Source organism: Pygocentrus nattereri, chromosome 4 (assembly GCF_015220715.1).
Source record: "Pygocentrus nattereri isolate fPygNat1 chromosome 4, fPygNat1.pri, whole genome shotgun sequence".
Taxonomy (NCBI): Eukaryota; Metazoa; Chordata; class Actinopteri; order Characiformes; family Serrasalmidae; genus Pygocentrus; species Pygocentrus nattereri.
Window position 1 is genome coordinate 20,365,532 of NC_051214.1, and position 26,056 is coordinate 20,391,587.

General features: G+C 41.9%; 1 protein-coding gene and 1 pseudogene across 5 annotated transcripts in view; both read left to right on the forward strand.

Annotated features, from left to right (window-relative positions):
• Window positions 1–23,605, forward strand: part of hivep2a (HIVEP zinc finger 2a) — a 130,510-nt gene extending 106,905 nt beyond the window's left edge. For 4 of the 5 annotated variants that reach the window (XM_017701077.2, XM_017701079.2, XM_017701081.2 and 1 more), the window contains 6 exons: window positions 13,502–18,656; window positions 18,856–19,007; window positions 19,547–19,722; window positions 19,976–20,077; window positions 20,753–21,678; window positions 22,266–23,036. In XM_017701077.2, coding sequence (XP_017556566.2) covers window positions 13,785–18,656; window positions 18,856–19,007; window positions 19,547–19,722; window positions 19,976–20,077; window positions 20,753–21,678; window positions 22,266–23,036 — 6,999 coding nt within the window. In that variant the 5' untranslated portion in view covers window positions 13,502–13,784. Of the gene's footprint in view, window positions 1–13,501; window positions 18,657–18,855; window positions 19,008–19,546; window positions 19,723–19,975; window positions 20,078–20,752; window positions 21,679–22,265 lie in introns of those variants that run through there. The other variant, XM_037538076.1, reaches the window with a different exon arrangement.
• On the forward strand, window positions 9,177–9,326 carry LOC119263317 (annotated as a pseudogene).
• Window positions 23,606–26,056: the final 2,451 nt, after the last annotated feature.

The following is a 26,056-nucleotide window of genomic DNA, read 5'->3' on the forward strand; positions in this document are numbered from 1 at the left end:
GTGCTGCAGTTACACTTCTGCACCTATATACATCAAGGTAAAAATTAAGTGTCTCTTATTAGTTCTCCTCCTCATTTAACCGTGAAGTGAAGCACCACATACACACTAGAGAGCACACATTCTAGGGGGCAGTGAGCACACTTACCCAGAGCGGTGGGCAGCCCTATCTGCAGCACTTGGGGAGCATTGGGGGTTAGGTGTATTGCTCAAGGACACCTCAGTCACGTGCTGTCAGCTCTGGGGATCAAACTGGCGACCTTCTGGGTACTGGGCTGTTTTTTTCAGGTGAAAATTTCGTATGTGTTCCTTTTCATATCCGAATGTTTTAAAACAGAACAGTAGAATAGAAGGCTGGAGGCGAGGCGGGGTGTGTGGAGTCAGTACAGCTTAGAACATATCATTTCAGTGGATTATGGTTCAGTTATGTTCCCTGACTAAAGATACTGCGACATAAAGGGTTCGATCCCTTTAGCTGAAGTGCCCTTGAGCAAGACACCTAACCCCCAAGGCGCCATGGATGGGGTTGCCCACTGCTCCATGCAAGTGTGCTCACTGCCCCCTATTGTGTGTGTTCATTAGTGTGCATGTATGTGGGTGTTTCACTACATGGATGGGTTAAATGTGGAGGTCTAATTCCACAGTGTGCAAACACAGATGGCCGATGGCTCTGAATTCAATTCAGAAAAGCTTATAGACCTTGTCAGGCTCGCTCTACTCTAAAATTGGACTGTGCCACCAAACAAATGAAAAAATGTTTTTTGGTGAAAAACAATAGGTGTATTTCTTTAAAACATTGTTAAAATGTGAGTCTTCTGTATCAGAGACATTATAAAGGAGGATTTTGTCTACATTCTCATTCATAGATGCGGCTGTTGCTATAAGAATTTTCTCTGATTCTAAATGTTCAACAATTGTTACACTTGTGTTTGTAAGTAGTTGAAATGATTTGTTATAGTTGAACTTTGTTGAAAAATTATAGTCCTGCCATGTTTGTCATTTTTTGAGGCTAAAAAAGTAGAAATTGGATGCAGACTCGAACACCTCGATAGAGAATGTAAATGGAACGTAAGTGTAAGTCATTATGTGGTAATCATGCAGTTACATTTACATGTAAGTAATCGTGTAATTACATTTAAATAGTATAGCAAAGCAACAGTAATAACTCTCCACTTCCAGAATCAAGCAGATCTTCCGCTGGAGTATTTAGGTCCATACGAAGGCGAATGCCCGTCATTTGAGTAAATGGGAGGCCTGCCTGATGCTCGCTTTTTCCGGCGTATTCACTCCCTCCCTCCTGCCTGCTTCGAGTGGCTGGCATTGCAGCTGCCGGATAATTGCGTATTCGACCAAATGTCTTGAAGGGCTGCGCGGTGCCGTGGATCCGGCTGCGGAGCCGTTGCCATCGCTGCCGGCCCACTCTGGCCGAGTGCCAACGGGGCCTCGTTGTGTAACCACGTCTACCCCCCCACCCCCCTCTCCCTTTCATAACGCAATTCATAAGCACCATAACCCTGCATGGTATTCATGCCTTCTCCTCCCACACAGGAACTGTCACCCACGCTCCTCACCCCGTCTCGAGATGGCTGTGGATGCTTCCCACGCACACGTTCTCTCTCCAGCACTTGTACACACTTGTGCAGACGCACACACAAACACACACTTGCACACATTCAAACTCTGCTGTCCGCGGCGTTAAAAATACCTCTCCTCTTATTTAATTGCTTCCTCTCTGCTCCAGATATCTCAGTGAGTTTTTCTCTTTTTTTTGTCGTTAGTCTGCCTCTTTGTGTGAAAGGAAATAGAACTGCGAGTACAAGTTGCTTTTCATTGACTCCTACAGTAATCTCGCCTTTGCCTTCACAAGGGCCATGTGCAGGAGCCCACAGCCACAGGAATGTACAACATAAATCTGCAGTTTCTGATATGAATATATAACTGTGTCACACTAAAAAAGTGATGGATTAATTTTACACTATTGAAACGTGTAATTGATATGATACAGTGCTGTGAAGAGTCCATTAACCCTTGTGTGGTGTTCAGGTCAGTGGGACCCATTTTCACTCTTTACCAGAAGAAAAAAAATTATGTGATTTATTATTATTTCAACATCAGATTCTTGGTCTTTGCTCATTTTCAGGGAAGAACATATAAAATAACCCATTTTCAGTGTCTTCACTCTGTTCACCCCCTCACATTTATATTACACATGTGGTGTTGGGTTGAACCCGCGGGGAGTAAAAGTGTGGAGGTGCTGTGTCCTTCACTCTGTTCTCCTCCTACATGGCCTGCTGTTAGTGTGTGTGTGTGTGTGTGTGTGTGTGTGTGTGTGTGTGTGTGTGTGTGTGTGTGTGTGTGTGTGTGTGCGTGTGCGTGTGAGGGTGGACAACATGGAAACGCTGCTGACTGGCTACAGCTGCTAAAGGAGAACCCTACATTGGACACTTGTATTTAAAACTACTTGTATTTTTACATAAATTGTTAAGGCTGTATTGATTTAAACAAGCAATAATGTGGTGGGTCCAACAGACCACTGAGCAACACACACATAAACACCACACAAGGGTAAAGTTTAAGTTTTATTCAATTTTCATGAGACATTTCCGAAATGATCAGAAATAATATACATATATAAGAAAGTCTGCTCTAGAGTCCTGTGGCGGCACTTTACACCACTGCATTCCATTGTGCTTGGTGATATAAGGCTTGGATGCAGCTGCTTGGCCATGGAAACCCATTCCATTAAGCTCTCTACGATGTTCTTGAGCTGATCTGAAGGCCACATGAAGTTTGGAGGTCTGTAGTGATTGACTCTGCAGAAAGTTGGTGACCTCTGCACACTATGTGCCTCAGCATCCACTGACCCCGCTCTGTTATTTTACATGGCCAACCACTTCATTTCTGAGTTGCTGTCGTTCCCAGTCACTCCCAATTTGTTATAATCCCACTGACAGTTGACTGTGGAATATTTAGTAGTGAGGAAATTTCACGACTGGACTTGCTGCACAGGAGGCGTCCGATCATGGTACCACACTGGAATTCACTGAGCTCCTGAGAGCGACCCATTCTTTCCCTAATGTTTGTAGAAGCAGTCTGCAGGCCTAGGGGCTTGGGTTTATACACCAGTGGCCATGGAAGTGATTGGAACACCTGAATTCAATGATTTGGATGGGTGACTGAATAATTTTGGCAATATAGTGTATGTCTAACTTTCAATAAGCCATTTCTGTGGAAATGAAATTTGCAAAGAACCCAGACACCTATATCAAAATATCTTTGAGATTATTTGAATCAAGAAAAGCAGGAAATGCAACCAAATTGTAAGACTGAACTTTGTAGGTGTGGAACAATATCATTTTTTCCTGATATAGAAAAACAAATAATGTGTACTTAATGGCAGTTTTGACTGGAAATGAAATGGTCTCTGATATTTGCATAGTACTGTATGTTCTGTTGATGTGCAGTTCACACACACACATTTGAATCAAGTAAACTGAATCACATTTCTTCAGCATGCTGACCATCTGGACACGATTTGAGCAGACTCGCCTTTTCGTGTTGGCCTCTAACCCACGATGCTTGTCGAGCTTAGCCAAAGGGGTCAGCCTGTACTTCATCTTTGGGGTCCTAATGAGGAGTCAGTGGGGCACCAGGGGGCTGACTTGCACACATTCTGGGGCGATACATCCCCCAGACCTGCTAACGCAGGCCAAAAAAAGCTCCCTGCAGAAAGTTGCTGGGTGAGCAAAAGACAAATCTTCCATGAGGAGGCAAGACAAACTGCAAAGAAAGAAAGTTCTGAGCAAAAGAAAAGGGAGGTGATATGAGGATAGAGTCAGTGGGTCATTATTCAGAGGTTTTGTCTTTTGGAAATTTTGTGAGCGCCACCGCTTTCCCTCTGCACCGTTAGGGTTTTTGGTTTTTTTTTTCCCCCCAAGACAAAATGATATTGAGCTTGCGCTGTCTTCACAGAATGGGCTTGAATAATTGGTGAGAAAAGAAATGTGCCAGGTGTATTAGAAAACACAATACTTCATTGTGGGATCCTTACCTCAATCTATTTTCAGACTCACTCACTCTGCTGCTCCATGCCAGTTGATAAAGCCAGTTGGAATTGTAAAAGTTGTCTCCATCACTAATGAGCTGGAATACTTGGACCATGAATGTAGGAAAAATCAGCCCGGCTCTCTCTCTGTCTTGCAAAGTCTCCTCAGGTCAGTATTTCTTCTCTTGAGGCATGCAAACGAGCTTAGATCCACAAACCCAAAAACAAAACGTGCACCGTCCTGAGGTGAGGAGAATTTTGGATCTGTGAACAGGACTTTGTTACCTTTATGGTAGTAATTACTGAATGGAAACTATTAGTATGTGGTTAGATTATTCAGGCTCTGCTTTGTGCAAACAAGGACAGAAAACTTTCACTTTTAAAATGAAATGCTTCTTGGCTTGGGGCACATGGTTCAATATAAATCCTTCAGTTGATACAGCATCTTTTATTGGTACTGTAGAAATGTAAAGATACAGTACACTATATACGCCACCTGTGCAATAAGTCCAGTCGTGAAATTTCCTCAGTAATAAATATTCCACAGTCAAATGTCAGTGATATTATAACAAAGTGGAAGTGATTGGGAACGACAGCAACTCAGCCACAAAGTGGTCAGCCACGTAAAATGACAGAGCGGGGTCAGTGGATGCTGAGGCACATAGTGCACAGAGGTCACGAACTCTCTGCAGAGTCAATCACTACAGACCTCCAAACTTTGTGTGGCCTTCAGATCAGCTCAAGAACATCGTAGAGAGCTTCATGGAATGGGTTTCCATGGCCGAGCAGCTGCATCCAAGCCTTACATCACCAAGTGCAATGCAAAGCGTGGAATGCAGTGGTGTAAAGCGTCACCACTGGACTCTAGAGCAGTGGAGACTTGTTCTCTGGAGTGACCAATCATGCTTCTCCTTCTGGAAATCCAATGGACGAGTCTGGGTTTTGTGGTTGCCGGGAGAACGGTACTTGTCTGACTGCATTGTGCCAAATGTAAAGTTTGGTGACGGGGGATTATGGTGTGGGGTAGTTTTTCAGGAGTTGCACTCAGCTCCTTAGTTCCAGTGAAAGGAACTCTTAATGCTTCAGCACCAAGAGATTTTGGACAATTTCATGCTTTGTGGGAACAGTTTGGGGACGGCCCCTTCCTGTTCCAACATGACTGTGTGCCCGAGCACAAAGCAAGGTCCATAAAGACATGGATGAGCGAGTTTGGTGTGGAAGAACTTGACTGGCCTGCACAGACTCCTGACCTCAACCTGCTAAAACACCTTTGGGATGAATTAGAGTGGAGACTGCGAGCCAGGCCTTCTCATCCAACATCAGTGTCTGACCTCACAAATGTGCTTCTGGAAGAACGGTCAAAAATTCCCATAAACCGTCATAGCTGCTAAGGTGGGCTGACATCATATTAAACCCTATGGATTAAGAATGGGATCTCACTCAAGTTCATATGCGCGTGAAGGAAGACGACCGAATACTTTTGCAATATAGTTTATATTTGGTATATACTGTATATTAGTATGAGTTTTGTGTCTGACACTTGGAGGCCCGAATGTGCAGGATGCAAATATGATGAAGCATTTTATTTGTATTTCTTGTTCCACCGTTAATAGTGCAGGACTTTCAGGTGCTGTACAGGTGCCCTGATGTAACTGCTGCACCATTTAACATGGAATGGAAATTTCAAACAAAAAGCCGGCAAATAACCATTTTCAGCCTTGTAGAAACACCCGATCATCATCATCATCATGATCTCTATAGACAATCCACATCTCAAACAGATTCACTGTGATCGCTCGATAACATCAGTTTAGCAAATCTATCCTTGCGCGTGATGAGATGGTCATCTTGCACATCTGTCCATATCTTGCATAATCTGGATATGTACAAATCAGTATTCTATCCCCTGTGTACCCTGCATCTCATTTTTCTACCTCTGACTCACAAATTTCATACATGGAAATATGTACAACTGTACATACCATAGCTTTTTATTTCATAACTTATATAACTGCAAAATTGTACATTGTAAATAGTGCAATATTAGTGCATATCAATATGTATACACACACACACACATGAATTTTCTGAGCCACTTATTGTTCTGGGTCGTGGGGGAGCTGGAGCTTATCACAGCGGTCATCGGGCAGAAGGCAGGGCACACCTTGGACAGTCTATCCCAGGGCTATGTGTATATATTTAGGCCCAATCCCATTTTTTCTTTTTTACCCTTACCCCTTATTTTCCAGTGAACTTATTTTTGGAGCTAAGTTACAAGGGGTAGTGCTTGAAATCTTGTCCTACAAAATGGGACAAACCTCAAATTAGAAAGAAAAAAAAAATATTACTTCATTAACAGCTACTAGCGCTGCTCCATAGGCGACCCTGCCCGTCTGCAGTGACAGCAGAGGAGGGTAAAGTTCTGCTCCTCACTGCTGGGCTTTAGTTACATTTAGTAACTAAATGAGACATTAGCATGCTATTAGCAATTTTTTATGCTTGTAATGAAGAAAAACAACTAAAATACACTGAAACTACATTAAACTAAGATACTATGAAGGTTATCATAATTTTTTAACTGAGAAAATTCTCACATTTGTGGGTTTCTTTGGTCTCTTGTGCTCCATCTTACCAGTTTTCTTGTTTTCCCCATAACTCTCTGTTTGGTGTCTCTGAAAAACCTCAGTTTGGAGGGTCATGTAGCCCCAACACTTCGCCCTACCCGTCTATCTTAACAAAAATCGGGGATTTTTGGCAGACTTGCAGGGCTAGTGTTAATATATATATATATATATATATGTTCAGTTTTTGGTGCTTATTGAAAAGGAAGTCATCCCTGAATAACAAGCCAAAGTTATCCAAAAATATGTTTACTTTCTAAAAGTACGATCTAAAGATTTTACTATCTAAAAATGACTTTAAAAATAAGGGGTAAAAAAGGAACCATCCATTTGGGGAAGCAAAAGTGGTCCTACTTAGATTTGGCTCCCAAGAACCACGTTTGGCATCTTAATGTTAAAAATTATAACTGTGTGATGCAGTAACACCATCTTCATCCAGTCTTGTACTGCTTGTAAATGCAAAAGCATCTGCTCTCCTGGTTTCGTCTGATTTAAAGTGTGCAACACAGCCAGGTGCTGATATCATACATACCAATGTATCACAACACCGTAGGCCTTTGAATTGCCCAGCTACTCTTTGAAGGTGAAGGGAACTGGAAACAGACAGAGTTGATTGAATTACTTCTATTTGTTTATGGCTATAGCTGTCTAACTTTGGCAAGTGCAGAAGATCCAGGCAGCCGATGATAGGAGTGTTAAAGAACGTACTTTGGCAAAAGGTGTGCATTTTTTCTGTTTCATTTTGTTCTTATTTGTTAGTTTATTTTCAGGTTTTGTGGTGTCCTGCAGTGAACTCTCAGCAAATAAAGCAAAGCACTGTGGTCCATTATGGCTTTAGAAGATATAACATATTTTTAAAAAATGCTTTTATGCTTTGTGAGAGGATAAATAATTTTGAAGGTGGCATAATGACACTGTGCATTCATTGACAATATAACCTGAATACACATGTTCACACTTGGCAGGTTGATTTAGAATAATAAATAAACTCACTAGGCACTTTATTACCTTGTATCTACATTTATTGCCCCGTTTTATCAGCTCCACTTAACATGAAGGTGCATTTTGTAGCTCTACAATTATAGACTGTAGTCCATTCCACCTTAACTCTCTTTTTTACTGGTGAGGATCCTCACAAAACTACCACAGAGCAAGAACTATTTGGGTGGTGGTTCATGCTCAGCACTGCAGTGACACTGACGTGGTGGTGTGTGTTGCGCTGGTGTGAGTGGATCAGACACAGCAATGCTGCTGGAATTCTTTGTATCCACACTCTGTCCACTCCTACCTTGTCGGTCCACCTTGTAGATGTAAAGTCAGAGAGGATAGCTCATCTGCTGCTGAACAGTTTGTGTTGGTCATCCTCTAGTCCTTCATCAGTGGTCACAGGACGCTGCCCACAGGACACTGTAGGCTGGATATTTTTGGTTGGTGGACTATTCTCAGTCCAGCAGTGACACTGAGGTGTTTAAAAACTCCAGCAGCACTGCTGAGTCTGATCCACTCAGACCAGCGCAACACACACTAACACAGTTTATTAAGATTTGAAAATATGTTAAATGTACGTGATGAGTGCTCAGTCCATATGACTTCTGTTTTACATCATACATTTATGCTCATTGTCATTTATGTCAATATGCGTGATCTAAACCTATAATATTGATTTCTACTTTAGTCTAAATCAAAGGAGCCGAACTACAAATGTGAAGGACAAGCTAGACAAATTCATTAACAGAAGGAGAAGGAGTTTTATAGCTTTTGATTCAATGTCATGTTTTGTTTTATTTTGTCCAAAAATACTGTATTTAAGCGTGTCCTCTGTAGAGGATGTTTTAACTTGTTTTACTTTGAAAGTCAAGTAATTTGACCAAGAAAGTGTTCAAACATTTAATACAATGGTCAGCATGATCTCAAACTAGAACTCAAATAAAGCTCGGGTTACATTACATGACGTTTAAACCGATTTTAGCCCTGATTCTCTGTTTGGCTGAGTCTGAGCTGGTCAGCTCTAGTCTGTAGATTTTTGAGTCAGTCACAGTCGACAGTCGGAGGGAGAGTTGAGTCGTGTGTGAGTGGCACAGACTCAGATCAGTTGGAATTTATCAAACGTTTGATTTTTTTTCGTGTGTAATCTAGTGTAAACTGGTCACCAACTCAATCTGAATAGATTCCTGCAACAACCAATAAAAACAGAGAGCATGAAAGAAGAAAATACAACAAGTAAATAAAGGAAAGTGGTGAACACTCACTCACATGTGGAGCGAAGCTTTTTAATGAGCTGATTGTAAGGCACAATCGAGTTCATATACATTTAAAACTCAAAAAAATACCAAACTGATCACATTTTTAAATTCATGAGCCCCATTTAAACATGTTTACCTGCTGCTACTTTACTATATCAGCACAAACAGCAGAGAAAACAGCAGCAGCAGCTCCACGTTTGTTGGAGAATGTGAGAGTTTGCATGAGTTCAGTGAGCTCCGTTCAGCTTAGCAGCATTTGGTTTGGTTTAGATACTTACCTGGCAGGGGCAATACCATGATCATGAAGGTGATTCACCCAGGACGAGGCTCTAACATTGTGCTTCGGTGATGCCGACCCTTGTGAATTCCCCAAATGCGGGAATCTCGCCTGTATAATTTTTGGGGGCAGTCATGGGCTGGAGGTTAAGGAACTTTGACCATAAGTTTTGCTGGTTCGCTCCCCTGAGCTGACAGTATGTGTTTGAAGTGCCCTCGAGCAAGACACCTAACCCCAAACTGCTGTGGATAGGACTGCCCACCGCTCCGGGCAAGTGTACTCATTACCCAATAGTGTGTGTGTTCACTAGTATGAATGTATGTGGGTGTTTCACTGCATGAATGGGTTAAATGTGGAGGTCTAATTCCTCTCTGTGCATTTCATTTCATTTCAGCAGCTGAAAAGTTAAGTAGTGTGTGATCTCTAATCATTTAGTGCATGATTCCCGATATTTGTCACCTCCCAAAAAATCTGTAAAACCAGTCTGGTAGTGTAAGCTGTGTAGTGAACCTAAGGTTTAAGCCAACTAGAACTAAAATATGACATAGTGCATAATTTCCTGTCTCAGTTCGGTGCCCTTGGACTGGACTTACAGATGTAAACACACCCTTAATCTCTTCACTGGGATCTGGTGGTGAATCTGTAAAATACCTTTTCTTTGAATAGGGTTAGGAAGAATATTTTTATGTTGACGGGAGTGCGCTTGTAAAAAATAACACTGCTTTCTTCCCTCAAACACAATGGCACTGTACGTCAATGCGGAGGACCGGTTGGCGCTCCAGGGTAACTGCCTCCTACACTTGGGGCACAGCTATAGACAGCAGCTCGTAGATCTCACTCATGCAGTGATCACAGGGATGTTCGGACTCAAACATGTTTCATAACCGTCCTGCTAGGAAAGCTTAAGAGGCTGACGTGTGTTGGGCTGAGCTGCGTGTGTGGGGAGATATCTGTGATATTCTAAACCAAAGAAACCCACACACACCAGAATGACCAGGCACTGGTATCTTAAGCACAACAAGAAATTTGCAGCTGATCTCAAAGCTACTGTACTGTTGATGTTGCATGAAAATCAAGATAGGGCTCCAAAGTGCAGCAGCCATGCGTACGTCTACGTCAGGGTGGTATAGAGACCACACGTTATATATTGGATTCTTCTGCGTTTATGTAATTTCACTTAGTCATCCTATTCAGGGATACAGTAAGTATGCTGTGAATGGAGGCAGCACTATGTGTGGGATGTCTGCCTTTATCCTCTTGACAGTGTGTATATTCTACTCATGCATACTCATATCGAGAACTCTTATAAAAGTATGTGTCCGAATGTATTTTTGCCTCAAAAAGAAAAAAAAAACATGTTTTTCTGTAGAAAAGGTTATGCAATCCATTCAGAAGCTATCTCTCAACTTAAAACCTCTTATCTTATGCAATACATGGGGGGGGCAGATGAATTACATGAGAGGTTTTAAGACTTGATATCACTGACTGTCTCAATGTCATGAGCCGAGTTGAAGGGGAGGGAGATTGGTGTCCTGCTCCAGTGGCATCAGTCATTCTAGTGTTGATGGGGAAAGGCCTTGCATTTATCAGAAAAGGGGCCCTGTATCCGTGCCCCCCGTGCAATCGGGACGCCAGGCTAGACAGATTAATTAACAGAAGGAGACACTTTCGCATGTGGATAATTTGCAGTAGCAGCAGGTCCGGCCTGCCATTAAGTGTGATATATGAAACTGCTTCTGGCCTTCGTACATCAGCCTCTTCAAGCTCTAGGCCATGTTGCCTCTGAGCTGGCACTCACTCTTGGAAGCATCACCTGACCTTTGTTTCACTGAGGAAAACCGGTAGAGGTCACTTTTGAAGGGGAATTTCCTTTGATTTATCACCATTTCTGCATACAAATCATCAAGATGGAAACAAAGTCATGAGGAGTGGTTTGATGTGAAATGCCTTATGTTAGAGTGTTACACCCTATATGCACTATTATTATACTACTATACACTGCCTGAAGCCTGAAATTATAGTTTTGAGATACAATTTTGGATTTAAATGTGTTTTTAAAACACTTGCAAACCACAGAGGTACATGCAAGGTGGACATACACATGCAGGGTGTTGTAAGGCAAAATAATGCCCACTGGAAAATTGGAATTTACCATTATTTTATGACTGGCATCATATAAAATGTAGAACATATATATAACATATAAAAGCTCAGAAGATACATGTAGGTTTACGTAGGTTTACTGCTTGTTTTGGATAATTAATAAAATGGTTCTGTTTGTGTTCACATCTCAACCCTTGGTTCGTATCACCACCACTGTATCGATATATATCTAGAGTTTTTCTGCAGTTAATTATTTACATCTAACCACCCTTAATTGCTTTGTCATCTCAACAAGAGAATTATGCAGAAAATGTGTGGAACTCTCATTATACAAAGTTTGAGAAATAAGGACAAGACTGTGCAAATGAAAAATAAGGCTCTCTACATTTAGACACAACAGAATGTTGACATTTTTAGGTGACAGGCTGTATTTTGTATGTCTGTAGTCCATCTGTTTCTCTGCAGTAACACTGATGTGGTGGTGGGGTTTTTAAACACCTCAGTGTCACTGCTGGATGAACAACACAAATTGTGCAGCAGCAGATGAGCTATCGTCTCTGACTTTACATCTGCAAGGTGGACTGACAAGGTAGGAGTGTCTAATAGAGTGGACAGTGAGTGGACACAGTGTTTAAAAACTCCAGCAGCACTGCTGTGCTGATCCACTCATACCAGCACAACACACACACACCACCACCACGTCAGTGTTACTGCAGTGCTGAGAATGATCCAACACCCAAATAGTACCTGCTCTCTGAGTGTCCATGGGGGTCCTGACCACTGAAGAACAGAGTAAAAGGGGCTAATAAAGTATCAGAGAAACAGATGGACTACAGTCTGTAACTGTAGAACTACAAAGTGCACCTATACAGTAAGTGGAGCTGATAACAAGGTCATAATGTTATGCCGTATATTTGTGCAGTATAATCCAAAAGAGAGCCGTTTAGTCAGACAGCTCTTTCTTCCGTTTGTAGAATGGAACTGGCTTTTATTATGCATTATATGACCCCTTTAGCACTGATGTCCACACTTGGTCTAGGCCATTTTAGCTTGAAACCAGAAACAAAATCCATCCAAGGCCATTTTACCTGGTCTGCAAGATTGCCGAGATGTCAGTCTTAAAGAGAAAGTGTACAACTGCTGATCATGATGTTGTGAGAAGGATATATGTGGATGTATTTCTCCAGCCACATCCTTTGTCATGGTATTCTAATTTGTCTTGTGCACAAGCATGACCTTTCACTGTCGGGTTTGAAGAGTGTTGAAAATGAACATTACTTTAGGACATTCTGTGTCTTTTTATAGCCCCTTATCATAAACATTGCGTCAACCTACATAGTGAATATTGGTACATAAAAATGTACCAAGCCTTTGTGCAGTAAAAACATTTGTCCTCGTGCCTCAAACTCATGATTTGTCTTGGTTGGTGAATGCATATTTTCCTATGTCAGGCATGGAAGAAAATGAAAACAAAACGAACCAAAAGTTAATGTTTCAGGTGCTATAAATACCAGTGGCTTTTCTGCCCTGCTATTTATAGTGCTCACACTGGCTTCCAGACATCAACGTCACACAGTTTCCTCACTCACACTCAGGCAGCTCTGTCTGTTGCAATAGAGTCTAAGATCAGGAAATACAATACACAGAGAACATGTTCAGCAGCTTATTTTCCCAAATACAAAATTCACTTGACTGTATTTAAATTATGTGTTGTAATTTGAAGCTTTATAGTGGATTGTGCTTCAACCACATTTGTATACAGATGCCTCTTTTTTATAATGTATATGCATTTGACAACAGAATGCTAAATAAAAAAAGCAACAAAGGAAGAAAAATTGGCAGTAGTTTCTTCATAGCTTGCCCTTTAGACGCCCGCGCACATATGACGTTGGAACGTCACTTGCCTTCCACAGGCTATTTTTACACACTTGTGTCTTTTTAGGAACTGTGTGGGCATGGTTGTTAATGATGACTCATGGACTGAGGGAGGGTGGTAGCTCCTGTTTCAGTTCATTGAGGATTCTCAACATGCTCATTAGTCCAGCAATCATTACTTCTCTTTTTAGTACTTGTGTAAAGTACAATATTTATGCACAGTTGACTGAAAAATATTTTGTTCCTTGTACTAAAAGTATAAAGTATATACTTTGTGTAACTTAACTATTTTTAAGACATTATCCTTCAATCTTTTTTTTACTTTCTGTGTCTCTTACAGATAATTAGAAGACATTCAAGAGAAGAGGAAGGCAACAGAACTTGAATGAAGCGAGAAGTTAATGAATATAACCATGCCAAAAGAGTGATTGATGGAAAGAAAGTGGGTTGATGACTGTCAAAACGCATTTTGGAAATTCAAATGTGGAGCAAGTCTCAAGAAAAGGAAATGGAGGACTTTTTCTGTAGATGTCTTTGTTAGTAAATCATCTGGCATGACTACGTACTTGAATGCAATTTAACAAACGGCACCTTGAGGAACCCAGTTGAAATACAGCAAAAACATGGAACCACGTGGAACGGATGCCAGCCAAAAATGCAGCAAGGAACCACGTGAGAAGAACCCTTTACAGAGAAAATGGGTTTCTGAGCCCTCTACTGGTACAAAAAGAAGCATTTATGCAGAATCGGAGGGTAAAAGACATTTGCACCATGAAAATCTCCAGAGTGGTGCCAGTGGGACAGGTATCACAGGCTCTGGAAAGCTGCTTTTAAATGCAGTGTCTCAGTCATCTCAAGAAAGTCAGTTCTTTCCCCGGTCTTACTCCTTCCAGTTACCACATTCATACCCACAGCAGCCCATGCAGAAGCCTTTTCTGACTGGTACTAAGCCACAGCCTGGTTTGGAGGCCCATGCTTGGCCATTCCCTGGACAATTGCAGTCTCTGCCACCGGATGATATGTTCCCTGTGCACTCGCGCTCTCATGGAGTCTTTCCCCGTCAGAAGTCTCCGAGTTTACCTAGTGCTTTTGGCCAGTATTCCCAATCAGGCTCTGAACAACAAGAAGAAGGACACAAGAAGGAACAGAAACCTAAGAAGCCAGGGAAGTACATTTGCCAATACTGTGGAAGGGCATGTGCTAAGCCCAGTGTGCTTAAAAAACATATCCGGTCACACACAGGGGAACGTCCCTATCCTTGTGGCCCCTGTGGTTTTTCATTCAAAACCAAGAGCAATTTGTATAAGCATAGAAAGTCTCATGCCCATGCAATTAAAGCAGGACTTGTTCCATTCTCTGAGCTGGCTACTCGCACAGACATTGATCAGGCATCTTCAGTTGGTGAGACAGAGGTACATTCTGATGGAGAGCAAAGTACTGACACTGATGAAGAAACTGCAGAAGGGACAATGTACCCAGACAAAAGTAGCCCAGTACCCCAGATATCGTTTGAGTCGGACAAAAGCACAATAGAAAAGGGTGGAGAGCCAGCATATGCAGACTCAGCAGAAGAGCTGGCCATGGCGTCTATGAAAGTGCCTCTGTTAATTGTTCCAAAACAGGGGCTTCCATCAACAACCATAGAGTGTACACCATTCACAGAAATGAAGGGATCTCACATTGGAGGACAGCTGATCCGAGGAGATGATTCACATACTATTAAACAAAGACTTGCTTTAAGACTAAATGAGAAAAAGGGCCAGGACTCAGAGCAATCTCTGAATCTCTTGAGTCCACACAGCAAAGGCAGCACAGATTCTGGATATTTTTCTCGCTCAGAGAGTGCTGAACAGCAGATTAGCCCACCTAACACAAATGCAAAGTCATATGAGGAGATAATGTTTGGAAGAACATGGTATTACAGACCTAACTCCAGATCTAGACAGGCCATTACAGTTAGCATGGCTGCTTCTGCCAGTCAGGACCCACACAACAAGTCTTGTGCCATGATGGAGCTAGACATGGGAAAAATATCAGAGGATCATATATTTTTCAGAGGAGGTTCTGCAGAATCACACATGGTTGCAGGCTGCGACCCTAAGCTGTATCCTGGAGGTCCTCTCCAAAGCAATGCAGGTCTCCTAGAGGCTCCTTCTGAATCAGGGACACTCATAAGAAGTAACTCAATGCCCACGCCTTCACCAACCAACCTAAATGTTCCACCAGGCCTGAGAGGAAGTCACTCATTTGATGAGATGATGTCTCCAGATGACGTGTTTTATCCAGGAGCCGCTGGTCTAAGGAGGCTTAGGAGGCAGGCTGCCTTTGAGCATGGGGAATCTGAGAATTATGGAAAGATAACAGGCCCGGCAATGAAAGTGAGCGAGAGAGGTCTGTTGATGTCTGAGGTCAAAGGTTCAGGATCAGAGCTTGCTTGTCCAGAAATACGCACAGCATATAGCACCTATGGTACGAAGATTGGAATGTCAGAATTGACCACCAGAAAACGGCGTAAAGAAAAAAGTGTTGGTGATGAGGAGGATTGTGCTGGGCAGTATGATGACACTCAAAGTGGTTCTATTGAAACAGTTGGAGACTATGATCTAAAACCAGTAAGCCAAGAATCTTCAAGGGCTACTCCTACAGGTAAAGGATCTATGTATAGTGGCTATAGCCCATCAGAAAGTTTTGATAAAAGTACCAGTATATGTCCAGAAGAGGTGGTGCTTGTTCAAGATCCTGACAGAAAGGCCGTTGGCAATGTTATATCTGTTATTCAACATACTAATTCACTTAGCAGGCCTAACTCATTTGAAAAGTCAGAGTCAATTGAACATGCATCTTACCAGCCAGAAAAACCATTTGGTCAACTCTCTGAACAATCTGATACAGAGAACATTGAAGACGTGCAGAGTCCTGATTCTCTTCTGAGATCTGAAAGCATGGAACATCAGCAACATAGTGACAGTGAATTAGCATCTTCTGTGTCTAGCCAGCAATATCATATGCCTCACAAACTAGTACGGCAACCCAACATTCAAGTGCCTGAAATCAGGGTAACAGAAGAACCCGATAAGCCAGAAAAGGAACCAGAGGCGCCATCTAAAGAACCGGAGAAACATGTGGAGGAATTTCAGTGGCCGCAACGGAGTGAGACTCTGTCCCAACTCCCAGCAGAGAAATTGCCCCCAAAGAAAAAACGTCTGCGTCTTGCAGATATGGAGCACTCATCTGGGGAATCAAGCTTTGAGTCTACTTGCACCAGCCTGTCAAGGAGCCCAAGTCAAGAGAGCAACCTGTCCCATAGCTCAAGTTTCTCAATGTCTTTTGATAGAGAAGAAAGCATGAAATCTGTCTCACCAACTAAGCAAGATGAGTTTAGTAAACAATCTGAATTTTTAACTGTACCAGGGAGTGGTCATTCTCTGTCAATACCAGGCCATCATCACAAGGAGATGCGGCGCTCTTCATCAGAACAAGCACCTTGCGCTTTGCCTACTGAGGTACCAGAAATTCGTAGCAAGTCTTTTGATTATGGAAGTCTTTCAACATCCTCAAGACAAGGGGAGGTATACGCCAGTGCATCAGCCATGAAGGAACGCAGACGTGGATACCTAGTTAGACAGGCATCTCTAAGTGTGTACCCTGAAGTTGTACTTCAAGAGCAAGTTTCAGAGTTGAACATCAAGCAAGAGCATTCTGATCAACATGGGTCATTGTCATCTTGGCAGGGCACCTCATCTCACTCTGCAGTTGGCAGTGACCTAGGCAGAGCCAAAAGAAGTAGCCAGCCTGTTCTTGGATCACATCAGTTGTTGCAGCAGAGTATCAGTGAAGACAGTCAATCAGAAGACCTACTACAGAAGTCCCCTCACTTGCCTGGGCAACTGTCATCAGACAGCGAGGCTTCAGTACATGAGCACATGGCCCAGGATGTAATGCAGACCTCACTTCAAAGTAGCTTGGCATCATCTGCCTTTTTGCCATTTCAGACAGTGTTCTGGCATCCTGAATCAACACAACGGCCCAAACAGCACGTGTCTTTCCAAACACATCAGCTACCGAAACTACATATCAGACAGCCAAATATGCAGCCAATGCTACAGAAATCTCACCAACCCATTCATCAAATCCAGGGGCAAAGTGACTTAAAGATTGATGGAGCAAGTCAAAGTTATCCATATCTCTTCAGAGCCTCTCCACAGAATGTTGGAACTTTCCCAACAAAGGTGCTCACAACCAGTTCTGTTTTCTTGCAACAAGTTCAACCAGTCTTTGCCACTCAGAATGTAGGTTCCCAGCCATCACTCCCTGGAATGATGGTCCCTGTTAGGATCCAAACAAATGTGCCATCGTATGGTAGTGTTATGTACACAAGTGTTTCACAGATTCTCGCTACTCATGCTCAAAGCAATACATCTGTCAGAATAATATGCTCAGACAATGCATCTACTGGGTCTCTGGGCATGTCCTCAAAACACCCTATAGGTTTCAATTTATCCAAGATATTAGGCCATCCAGAAACATCTTTGCAATATCCACTTTGGAAAGTTCCAGAGCCATTATCTGGGAGAATGAATACAGGCATACCTTTGTCTTTGACATCAGGAACTATCTCAACTACAGATGCCTCCTCCAACATTGGAGGGAGTAAGAGAATGCTGTCCCCAGCCAGTAGTCTTGAACTCTTTATTGAAACCAAACAGCAAAAACGGGTCAAGGAAGAAAAGATGTATGGCCAAATAGTAAAAGAGCTAAGTGCAGTAGAGCTGAGTAACTCAAGCGCATCGAGAGATGGTGATGCATCTCCACAGTCTGATCTTTTAAAGAGAGACGACTCGGTAGATGATCAGGAGAGGATGTCCTCATCTCCACCAGCTAATTTTCCACCAGCTAAGTTCCCTGTGCGCCCTTGCGCATCTCATTTACCTGATGTGCCACCCGCAGAGAGCTTCACCCCACCTCTGCAAATTGTTACCAATGCTTCTAAAAGAGCAGAATCCCCAGAGGAGCTTGATGTAGACGAATCTACTCCAGAGGCAAGCTCGAGCCCACAGTCAATGGTCTCTTCAAGTGATACTCAAGAAGAGCTAAAGCAGACCATGGGCAGTAAGATGCCTGTAAACATGCTGGTTCAACTTGCTGCTAGTCAGAGTGGCAGTGCGGTTGGGAGCACTCTTTTGCTCACTGATCTGGCAGATGTTCAACAGTTCTTTCAGTTTCCGAGCCTTCGCACGACAACAAGCGTCAGCTGGTGCTTCCTCAATTACACCAAGCCAAACTATGCTCAGACAACTCCTGTAACCTCTGTTTATGGCTCTTGGTGTGTCAGCTCCTATAATCCTAATCCACTCAGTCTCAGCACCAAGGCAACCTTGGCATTGCTCCGTTCTAAACAGAGGAGGAACACAGAAACTTATACAATGGCTGCTATGTATCAACCAGGGACTGGAAAACTTGTTTCATCCCTGTTGTGGAAGCAGAACCTCGAACAGGTAATATGTCTTTAGTGAATACAAATCAAAGTTAAATCAATAATTAAAATATACATTTTTAGATTAACACGTATGTTTATAATTTCCAATGTTCCAATGTTTGACTTGTGGACATTTTTGAGAGGTCATGTGTATTTCACTTATGTTCTCTTATGTTTAGAATTTGGCCACATATTCTACATTTTGTTTACATTTTTAGATGAAGCCAGAGCTCATGCAGCTGGATGTTGGCAAGTTTGGGAAGAAAATGAAGGGGGTGAACTCAAGAGACAGAGGGAAAGAAGACCATGGAGAGAAAGAGGCTTCCTCAAAGCAGCATGAACCCACTCGCATTAAAATCTTTGAAGGAGGGTATGTGGAAATGTGTGTTGATATACAGAGTATCCAACTGCATGCTTTTGGTTTGAGTTTGGCACTCTCGTTGGAAAATTAATTAAACATTAATGCTGTGAGGCACACATTGCATCTTAGAAATGGTATTCCATTAAAACATTATTGAACATATTTCCTTTGTGGCACCTCAAACATGAGATTAAAAAGTGTAAAATGTCATAAAAGACATTGATTAAACATGAAAAGATTTCTCATCACATCTACAGTATTTTGCTGTACTTTGAAAATATCTGAACTATGCATTTCACATGAAATATAAAGTATCTGAATTTATAAACCTACCATTAATAGTCTACATGGTCTCATGCATTAACGCAGCTGTGCAAGTGTTTATATTTAAATCAGTTGAGCTTGGAATAAGAGTTGGGATCCTTTCTTATAAAAACCAAGTCTTAATGATATAAAGGAGTCTTAATGATGTGCGTGAAATTAGCTCCTCAAAACATGCACTTGCGTAGATTAAGCCATAATGTTAATAAATCATGTTTTAATATTAGGTACAAATCCAACGAGGACTATGTTTATGTGCGAGGCCGAGGTCGAGGGAAATACATCTGTGAAGAGTGTGGGATCCGCTGTAAGAAGCCAAGCATGTTGAAGAAACATATTCGCACACACACTGATGTCAGGCCATATGTCTGCAAGTTCTGCAACTTTGCTTTTAAAACTAAAGGTGAGTGTCGTCTTCCATTTTAGTAGCTGCATACATGAAAACGTCTATGTGTAAACCAAACCTGATAGTTTAAAAATAGAAGACATGGACTGCAGCGAAAGTGTTTAAGTAAGAAATCAGATATTTGTACAGACATTTGTCTGCGGAAGCAAGGTGAACTCGAATTCCCATTAAATGTTGTTAAATTGGAGGGCCAGACGTCTCTTTGACCATTCCAAGGCAATCCTTTAAAACTCTTCAATTGTGGTTTCAGGAAACCTAACAAAACATATGAAGTCAAAGGCCCACATGAAGAAGTGCTTGGAGCTGGGGGTGTCAGAGACATCTGTGGATGATGCGGATGCAGAGGAAACTGGTATGAATCAGTCACTGAGCACATTATGTTGAGAGCAGCCAATAATGTGATAAATACTGTGCCTTGCACATTGCAATGGTCCAGGACTATTAGCGTAATGAAAAAAGAAGCTCAGCCACTGCCAGGTTTTATATAAAACGCCCATATTAAAATCTGCAATAAATGTTCCCATTTGAAAAACATAAATTAAGCAGAGTGGGAAAGAAACCTAGTGCCCTCTTCAGTCCAGTTAAAATGTTTTAGCTACCATACAAGCAACTAAATGTTGGCTCCACTGTGGGGAGAATGCAAGTTATATAATGGGATACTGGAATTGCAAGATCCCAGGAGATACCTCAGCCATCCAAGGTCAGAAGTCCAAAAGAGTATAAATAGCCAACATGAGCTTCTGTTAGCTGACAAATTTGGATGTTAGCGTTCGCATCCAAGTGTATTGAACTGTCTAATATTGTTACATTAGTAACATTTGAAAAGATGCAGTGGCTGGCCTCATGTGTTTCATAGGAAGCATGTGCAAGCATCCAGTGTTCCAGCCTGGTAACACAAAATCTAGGGAAATAAATGGGTAAAAAAAATATACATATATACAAAATATATAATATATGAAAGCCATGATATTCCATGTGCCAATTTGATATGAAGATACATACCCTTTGTGCACTGTTAAAAATTCAGACCCCACTGAGGAGGTGCAGAGGGAACCTGGGAAGATTGACATATTGGAAATCATGGCAAAGCACCAGTTCTCTGATGCTGATGATTCAGACGGGCCTGAAGAGGACGGAGATGAGGGGGATGAGGATGAAGAAGATGATGACGATTATGATGGTGATTCAACGCCAAAGACTCGCTCTCGAAGCACAAGCCCCCAGCCCTATGTCATCCCCTCGCACTCTGTCACTGCAGTTGCTGCATCCCAAGAGGGCGCACCTGAGCTTTTAGGCACGGCCCCCAAACAGCCTCTCTTCGGCTATTTTACTAGCCTACCCAGTATTCAAATCACGCAGCTCGTGCCTAGTGAGAAGGCTGGGGAGGCCCAGATGGCAGAATACCAGAAACTCCTGCAAGGTGCTCTAGGCGAAGACTACAGAACTAGACTGGAAGTGCCTAGCTCCATGGATGAAGATTTTGGCTTGTCTCCAGAGCACAGCTCATCCTCATTTGACTTTTCCTCATCTCGTCTGTCATCGCCTGGCTGTGACTCCTCACCTCTTCGAGAGCCCTCGCCCAGTAGAAGATACTTGTCTCCACGGCGGGACCTTTCCCCACGGGGTCGTTTGTCACCAAGACGAGAGGCATCCCCCCTTAGGCCCCTCTCACCCAGAAGAGATGTCTACCGAAGGGATCTTTCTCCTAGGAGGGATCTGTCCTCCAGAGGTCACCTTTCACCCATCTCTCATGCAGGGAGGCCAACGTCTCCGGGAAGGGAACTCTCCACCAGACGCGAGCTGTCCCCCAGGAGCCGCCATAAGGGCATAATCAGACCATTGTCCCCCAGGAGGGGACTTCACCACCACAGTGGTCCTTGGACCCTAAACCAGCATCCACTTGGAGAGATGATTTCCTCCCAAAAGAGCAGAAGCCACTCAGAAAAAGAAATGGTATGTGATTATTTCTTAGATATCATTAAATCATGTGAATAATTGAAATCATTATAGTTTTGATTGGTATACTGTAGATGTATAAAGTGTTCACTTATTGAGGAAGAATATGGAAGACAATGACTTTCTGCACTCAAGTGCATTTGGCATGAATTTTGTAGTGGTTCTCATATTTTTGCCCATCATTGTACTGGACAGGATTTTCTGTATATATTTGGTTGGTTATGCAGTAGAGTCCCTCTCATCAGTAAACATTGCTTGTTTCCTTTGAACTGACATTTTAAAAATTAATGAACAGTGTCTATAATGTAAACTAGGCCTTTGTTGCTGTTCTATTTTTGTCTTCTTTTAGTAGTTTCTTTTCAAGAATCCCTGTGTAATTTTTAATTGGGCTTTTTTTTAACAGAATAATTTTCTAAATGAATATGAATACCTCAATTTCTTTCTAACAGTTGGTTATTTATGTAATTTAACCTTTGGCCAACAGAGACAACAAAAAGATATTGTATGTTAATGTTCACAGGAATTTTCCTGAAAATGTGTTATTTGCAGAGTTATAACTCAATCCCTTACTATCAATTTTTTAGGATCAAAGGAAGAACTGCCATCACCAAGGAGATGTTCATAGCACCGAGTCTCCCTGCGCACACACAGGGGGGCTGTTTAGCCACCTTCCCCTTCATTCCCAGCAACAGGTCCGCATGCCATTGCCCATGATTCCGATTGGTGGCATTCAGATGGTACACTCTGTCACAGGCCTGGCCCACCCCACCCGTCTCCCTCTTCAGAAGAGCACTTCAGAGGAGTCCAGCACCAGCGAGGTGTCCTTCCATCTCTCAGAGGGCCGTGGGGCTAACAACAGCAGCCAAAGTGCAGAGGATTCAAGTCAACCTCAGGAGAAGGCGGCATCCCCAAAGTCTACATCCTCTGCCCCCTCGCCTTCTTCTCAGAATTCCAGAGAAGTTAGCAAGGAGCAGGGTGATAAAGAAAGCAGGCAGGAAGAGAGCATCCAGACATGCACTAAGGCCATCGCTTCTTTATGCATTGCTTCAGAGGAGCCTCTAGAAAAGCTGGCTGGTCCTGTTGAACAGTTCCACCAGACTCATTCTCCCACAGCCCAACAAGAAAGTGCACCGAGCAGGCTTCAGCACTTCAGTAGCTCAGAGATCAGGCATCCCTCACACTCTGGCACCGAAAGTGGCGTGTCAGCCACATCAAAGATGCCCGCAGAAGGCCAATCTCCTCTGTATAGCGCGGAGGTGGCGGAAAAATCGCCCAGCCAACAGGGCCATGGCGAAAAGCCAGCCAGCACAAAGAAAGACAAAGAGTCGACAAAAGACAACACTGACAACAGGTGAACAATATGAAAAGGGAGGGGCAGCAAATTACACTCATACAGTACGTTTACACACAAAAACATGCATACAGTCACCTCTCACACTTAAGCAGTCTTTAAACAAGCAAACTGATTAGATATTCAATAGTTTCAATGTACATGTACAGCGTAGCATGCCTTTTATAACCTGGTTTGCTATTTCAACTATGATTACTTTCTTATTTAAAATTTCAGAGAATATATGTTAACTTATACCTGTATATGAGCCTGACCAAAATTGCTTATGGACTCTGTCTGGTACTTTTAAATGTACAGATGTGTGTGCCTTTTTCTTTACTTTTTTGCTTATATTCTTATAAGCATATGAAACAGGAAGACGTGTAAATATATCAAGTTTTGTGTATCTGCTTTGTATTAAATGCAATTTGCCGTCTTTTTGGACACCCGGGTCTGAATGATGTGAAGTATCAATATATGTAAGGTTGCACTAAAACATATTTTTATATGAGTGAAATTAAATGGCTTTTTTGTGTACAGCAGCAATTCTATAATACTATTTATTGTATCATGTTTCATAAATTGTACATTTTTCTTATTGTCGTGGATGCCTTTTCTATGTAAAGCATGGGTTTTTGCTATTGCATAATTAGAGCAAAAAAAGAAATTATATATATATATATATATATATATATATATATATATATATATATATATATATATATATATATATATATACTATAAATGGCATTATATATTAGAAATATGTTATTGATATACTTCTAAGTAAATCTGTTTTACTTGGAATTATACATACACACATGTATACACACACACACACACACACACACACACACACACATACATACATGTATGTATGTATATAATTTAAGTAAACACATGTTTATACTCTCATATACATACAGACTATATATCTGCACTTACGTTTTAGATTGACACCCACATGCAGTATGGTAGTTAGCTCCAAGTGCTTGTGCCCTCCCCTTTCCTGTCTGCTAAAGAGGCTACACTATTTGTGATTTCATTGCTCTTTTATGTAGAACTGTCAAGCATTAAGTGAATCAACTTGTCCACTTGTGCATTTCCTCCAAAGCATACTGAAGTAGTCGTGAAATATTAAAGGTATTTTGATCTTCTGTGAATCATGTCGCTTGAAGTACTTGATTTATTGATTAGTATGGGGAACATTCCAGCAGATGTAAATATTGAATGCCCATAACTCTGTATGCTCATAATCATACATTCATACATGGGAGGAGTTCATCATGGGCCATGCCATCAGTCCAAAACCCATTTTTTTTGTGTGTAATTTGGAAAAGTCCAATATTAAAATGCACCTTATATTTCTTAAATCTTTCAGAGAGAAAAACAAATCCCATGCTATATCAGTTTTAACAGTGGGATTTTTGAAATACAGATGCTTTTTTCAAAAAATCTGTCTGTGTTGAAACAACTTAACTGAACTGGAGCCAGAGCACTCTCCTGTATATATCTGTAATTTGTATTACGTGTATACGATCTATGTAACTTACTCCTTGGACATTTTTTTGTCAGTAGTCCCTGGTATTCACTTTTAACTGTATTAACATGTTGTTAAAACCTAAGGTATCAAAAGCACAAATCATTGTAAGAAAAAAAAGATATAAAAATGGGTAACTTTGTGATGTCCAGTGCGAAATATCATATCCAATTTTGACAATGACAATACAGGTTTTAAAAAAAAGGAAAAAAAAACAAACAAAGAAACAAAGAAATCAAAAACAACCAAAAAAAAACTTGAGGATTGTTGTTTTCAAATAAATACAACTATGACAACTCTGCATGTCCTTGATGCTTTAATTGTCTCCAATTGTCTCCTGAATGAATGGTCTATTATTACTGTAAACATTTGTTTTAGTACAAATAACCCATTTAAACCTACACTATATTGGCAAAAGTATGCGATCGTCTGGCTTCACACACATATGAACTTGAGTGACATCCCATTCTTAATCCATAGGGTTTAATATGATGTTGGCCCACCCTTTGCAGCTATAACAGCTTCAACGCTTCTGGGAAAGCTTTCCACAAGGGTTAGGAGTGTGCTTATGAGAATTTTTGACCGTTCTTCCCGAAGCGCATTTGTGAGGTCAGACATTGATGTTGGACGAGAAGGCCTGGCTCACAGTCTCTGCTCTAATTCATCCCAAAGGTGTTCTATCGGGTTGAGGTCAGGACTCTGTGCAGGCCAGTCAAGTTCTTCCACACCAAACTCGCTCATCAATGTCTTTATGGACCTTGCTTTGTGCACTGGTGCGCAGGAAGGGGCCGTCCCCAAACTGAGTCCAGTGGAGTTTACCCCACTGCATTTGATGCTTTGCATTGCACTTGGTGATTTAAGGCTGCAGGATGCTAAGGATACAGCTCCGTCCATTGAAACCCATTCCATGAAGCTCTCTATGCTGCTACATGAAGTTTGTAGTGATTGACTCTGCAGAAAGTCGGTAACCTCTGCGCACCCTGCGCCTCAGCATCTGCTGACCCCGCTCTGTCATTTCATGTGGCCAACCACTTTGTGTCGTTCCCAATCGCTTCCACTTTGTTATAATACCACTGATAGTTGACTGGAATGTTTAGTAGTGAGGAAATTTCACAACCGGACTTGTTTCACAGGTGGCGTCCGATCACGGTACCATGCTGGAATTCACTGAGCTCCTGAGAGCGACCCATTCTTTCACTAATGTTTGTAGAAGCAGTCTGCAGGCCTAGGTGCTTGCTTTTATACACCTGTGGAAGTGTTTGGAGCACCTGAATTCAATGATCTGGATGGGTGAGTGAATACTTTTGGCAATATAGTGTAACTAAGTAAAATGCATGTGTGCAAACTTACCTGTCAAAATTCTGTCTCCAACTCTAAAGTGATGCGTGTATGAAGGTTTTGAGATCTAATTACAGAGCCTACAGTTCCTCAAACACACTTCGATGACTAATTTTAGCCTATCACTGGTTTTGATCAGCAGGTAGCATACAGTACATTCATCTCGG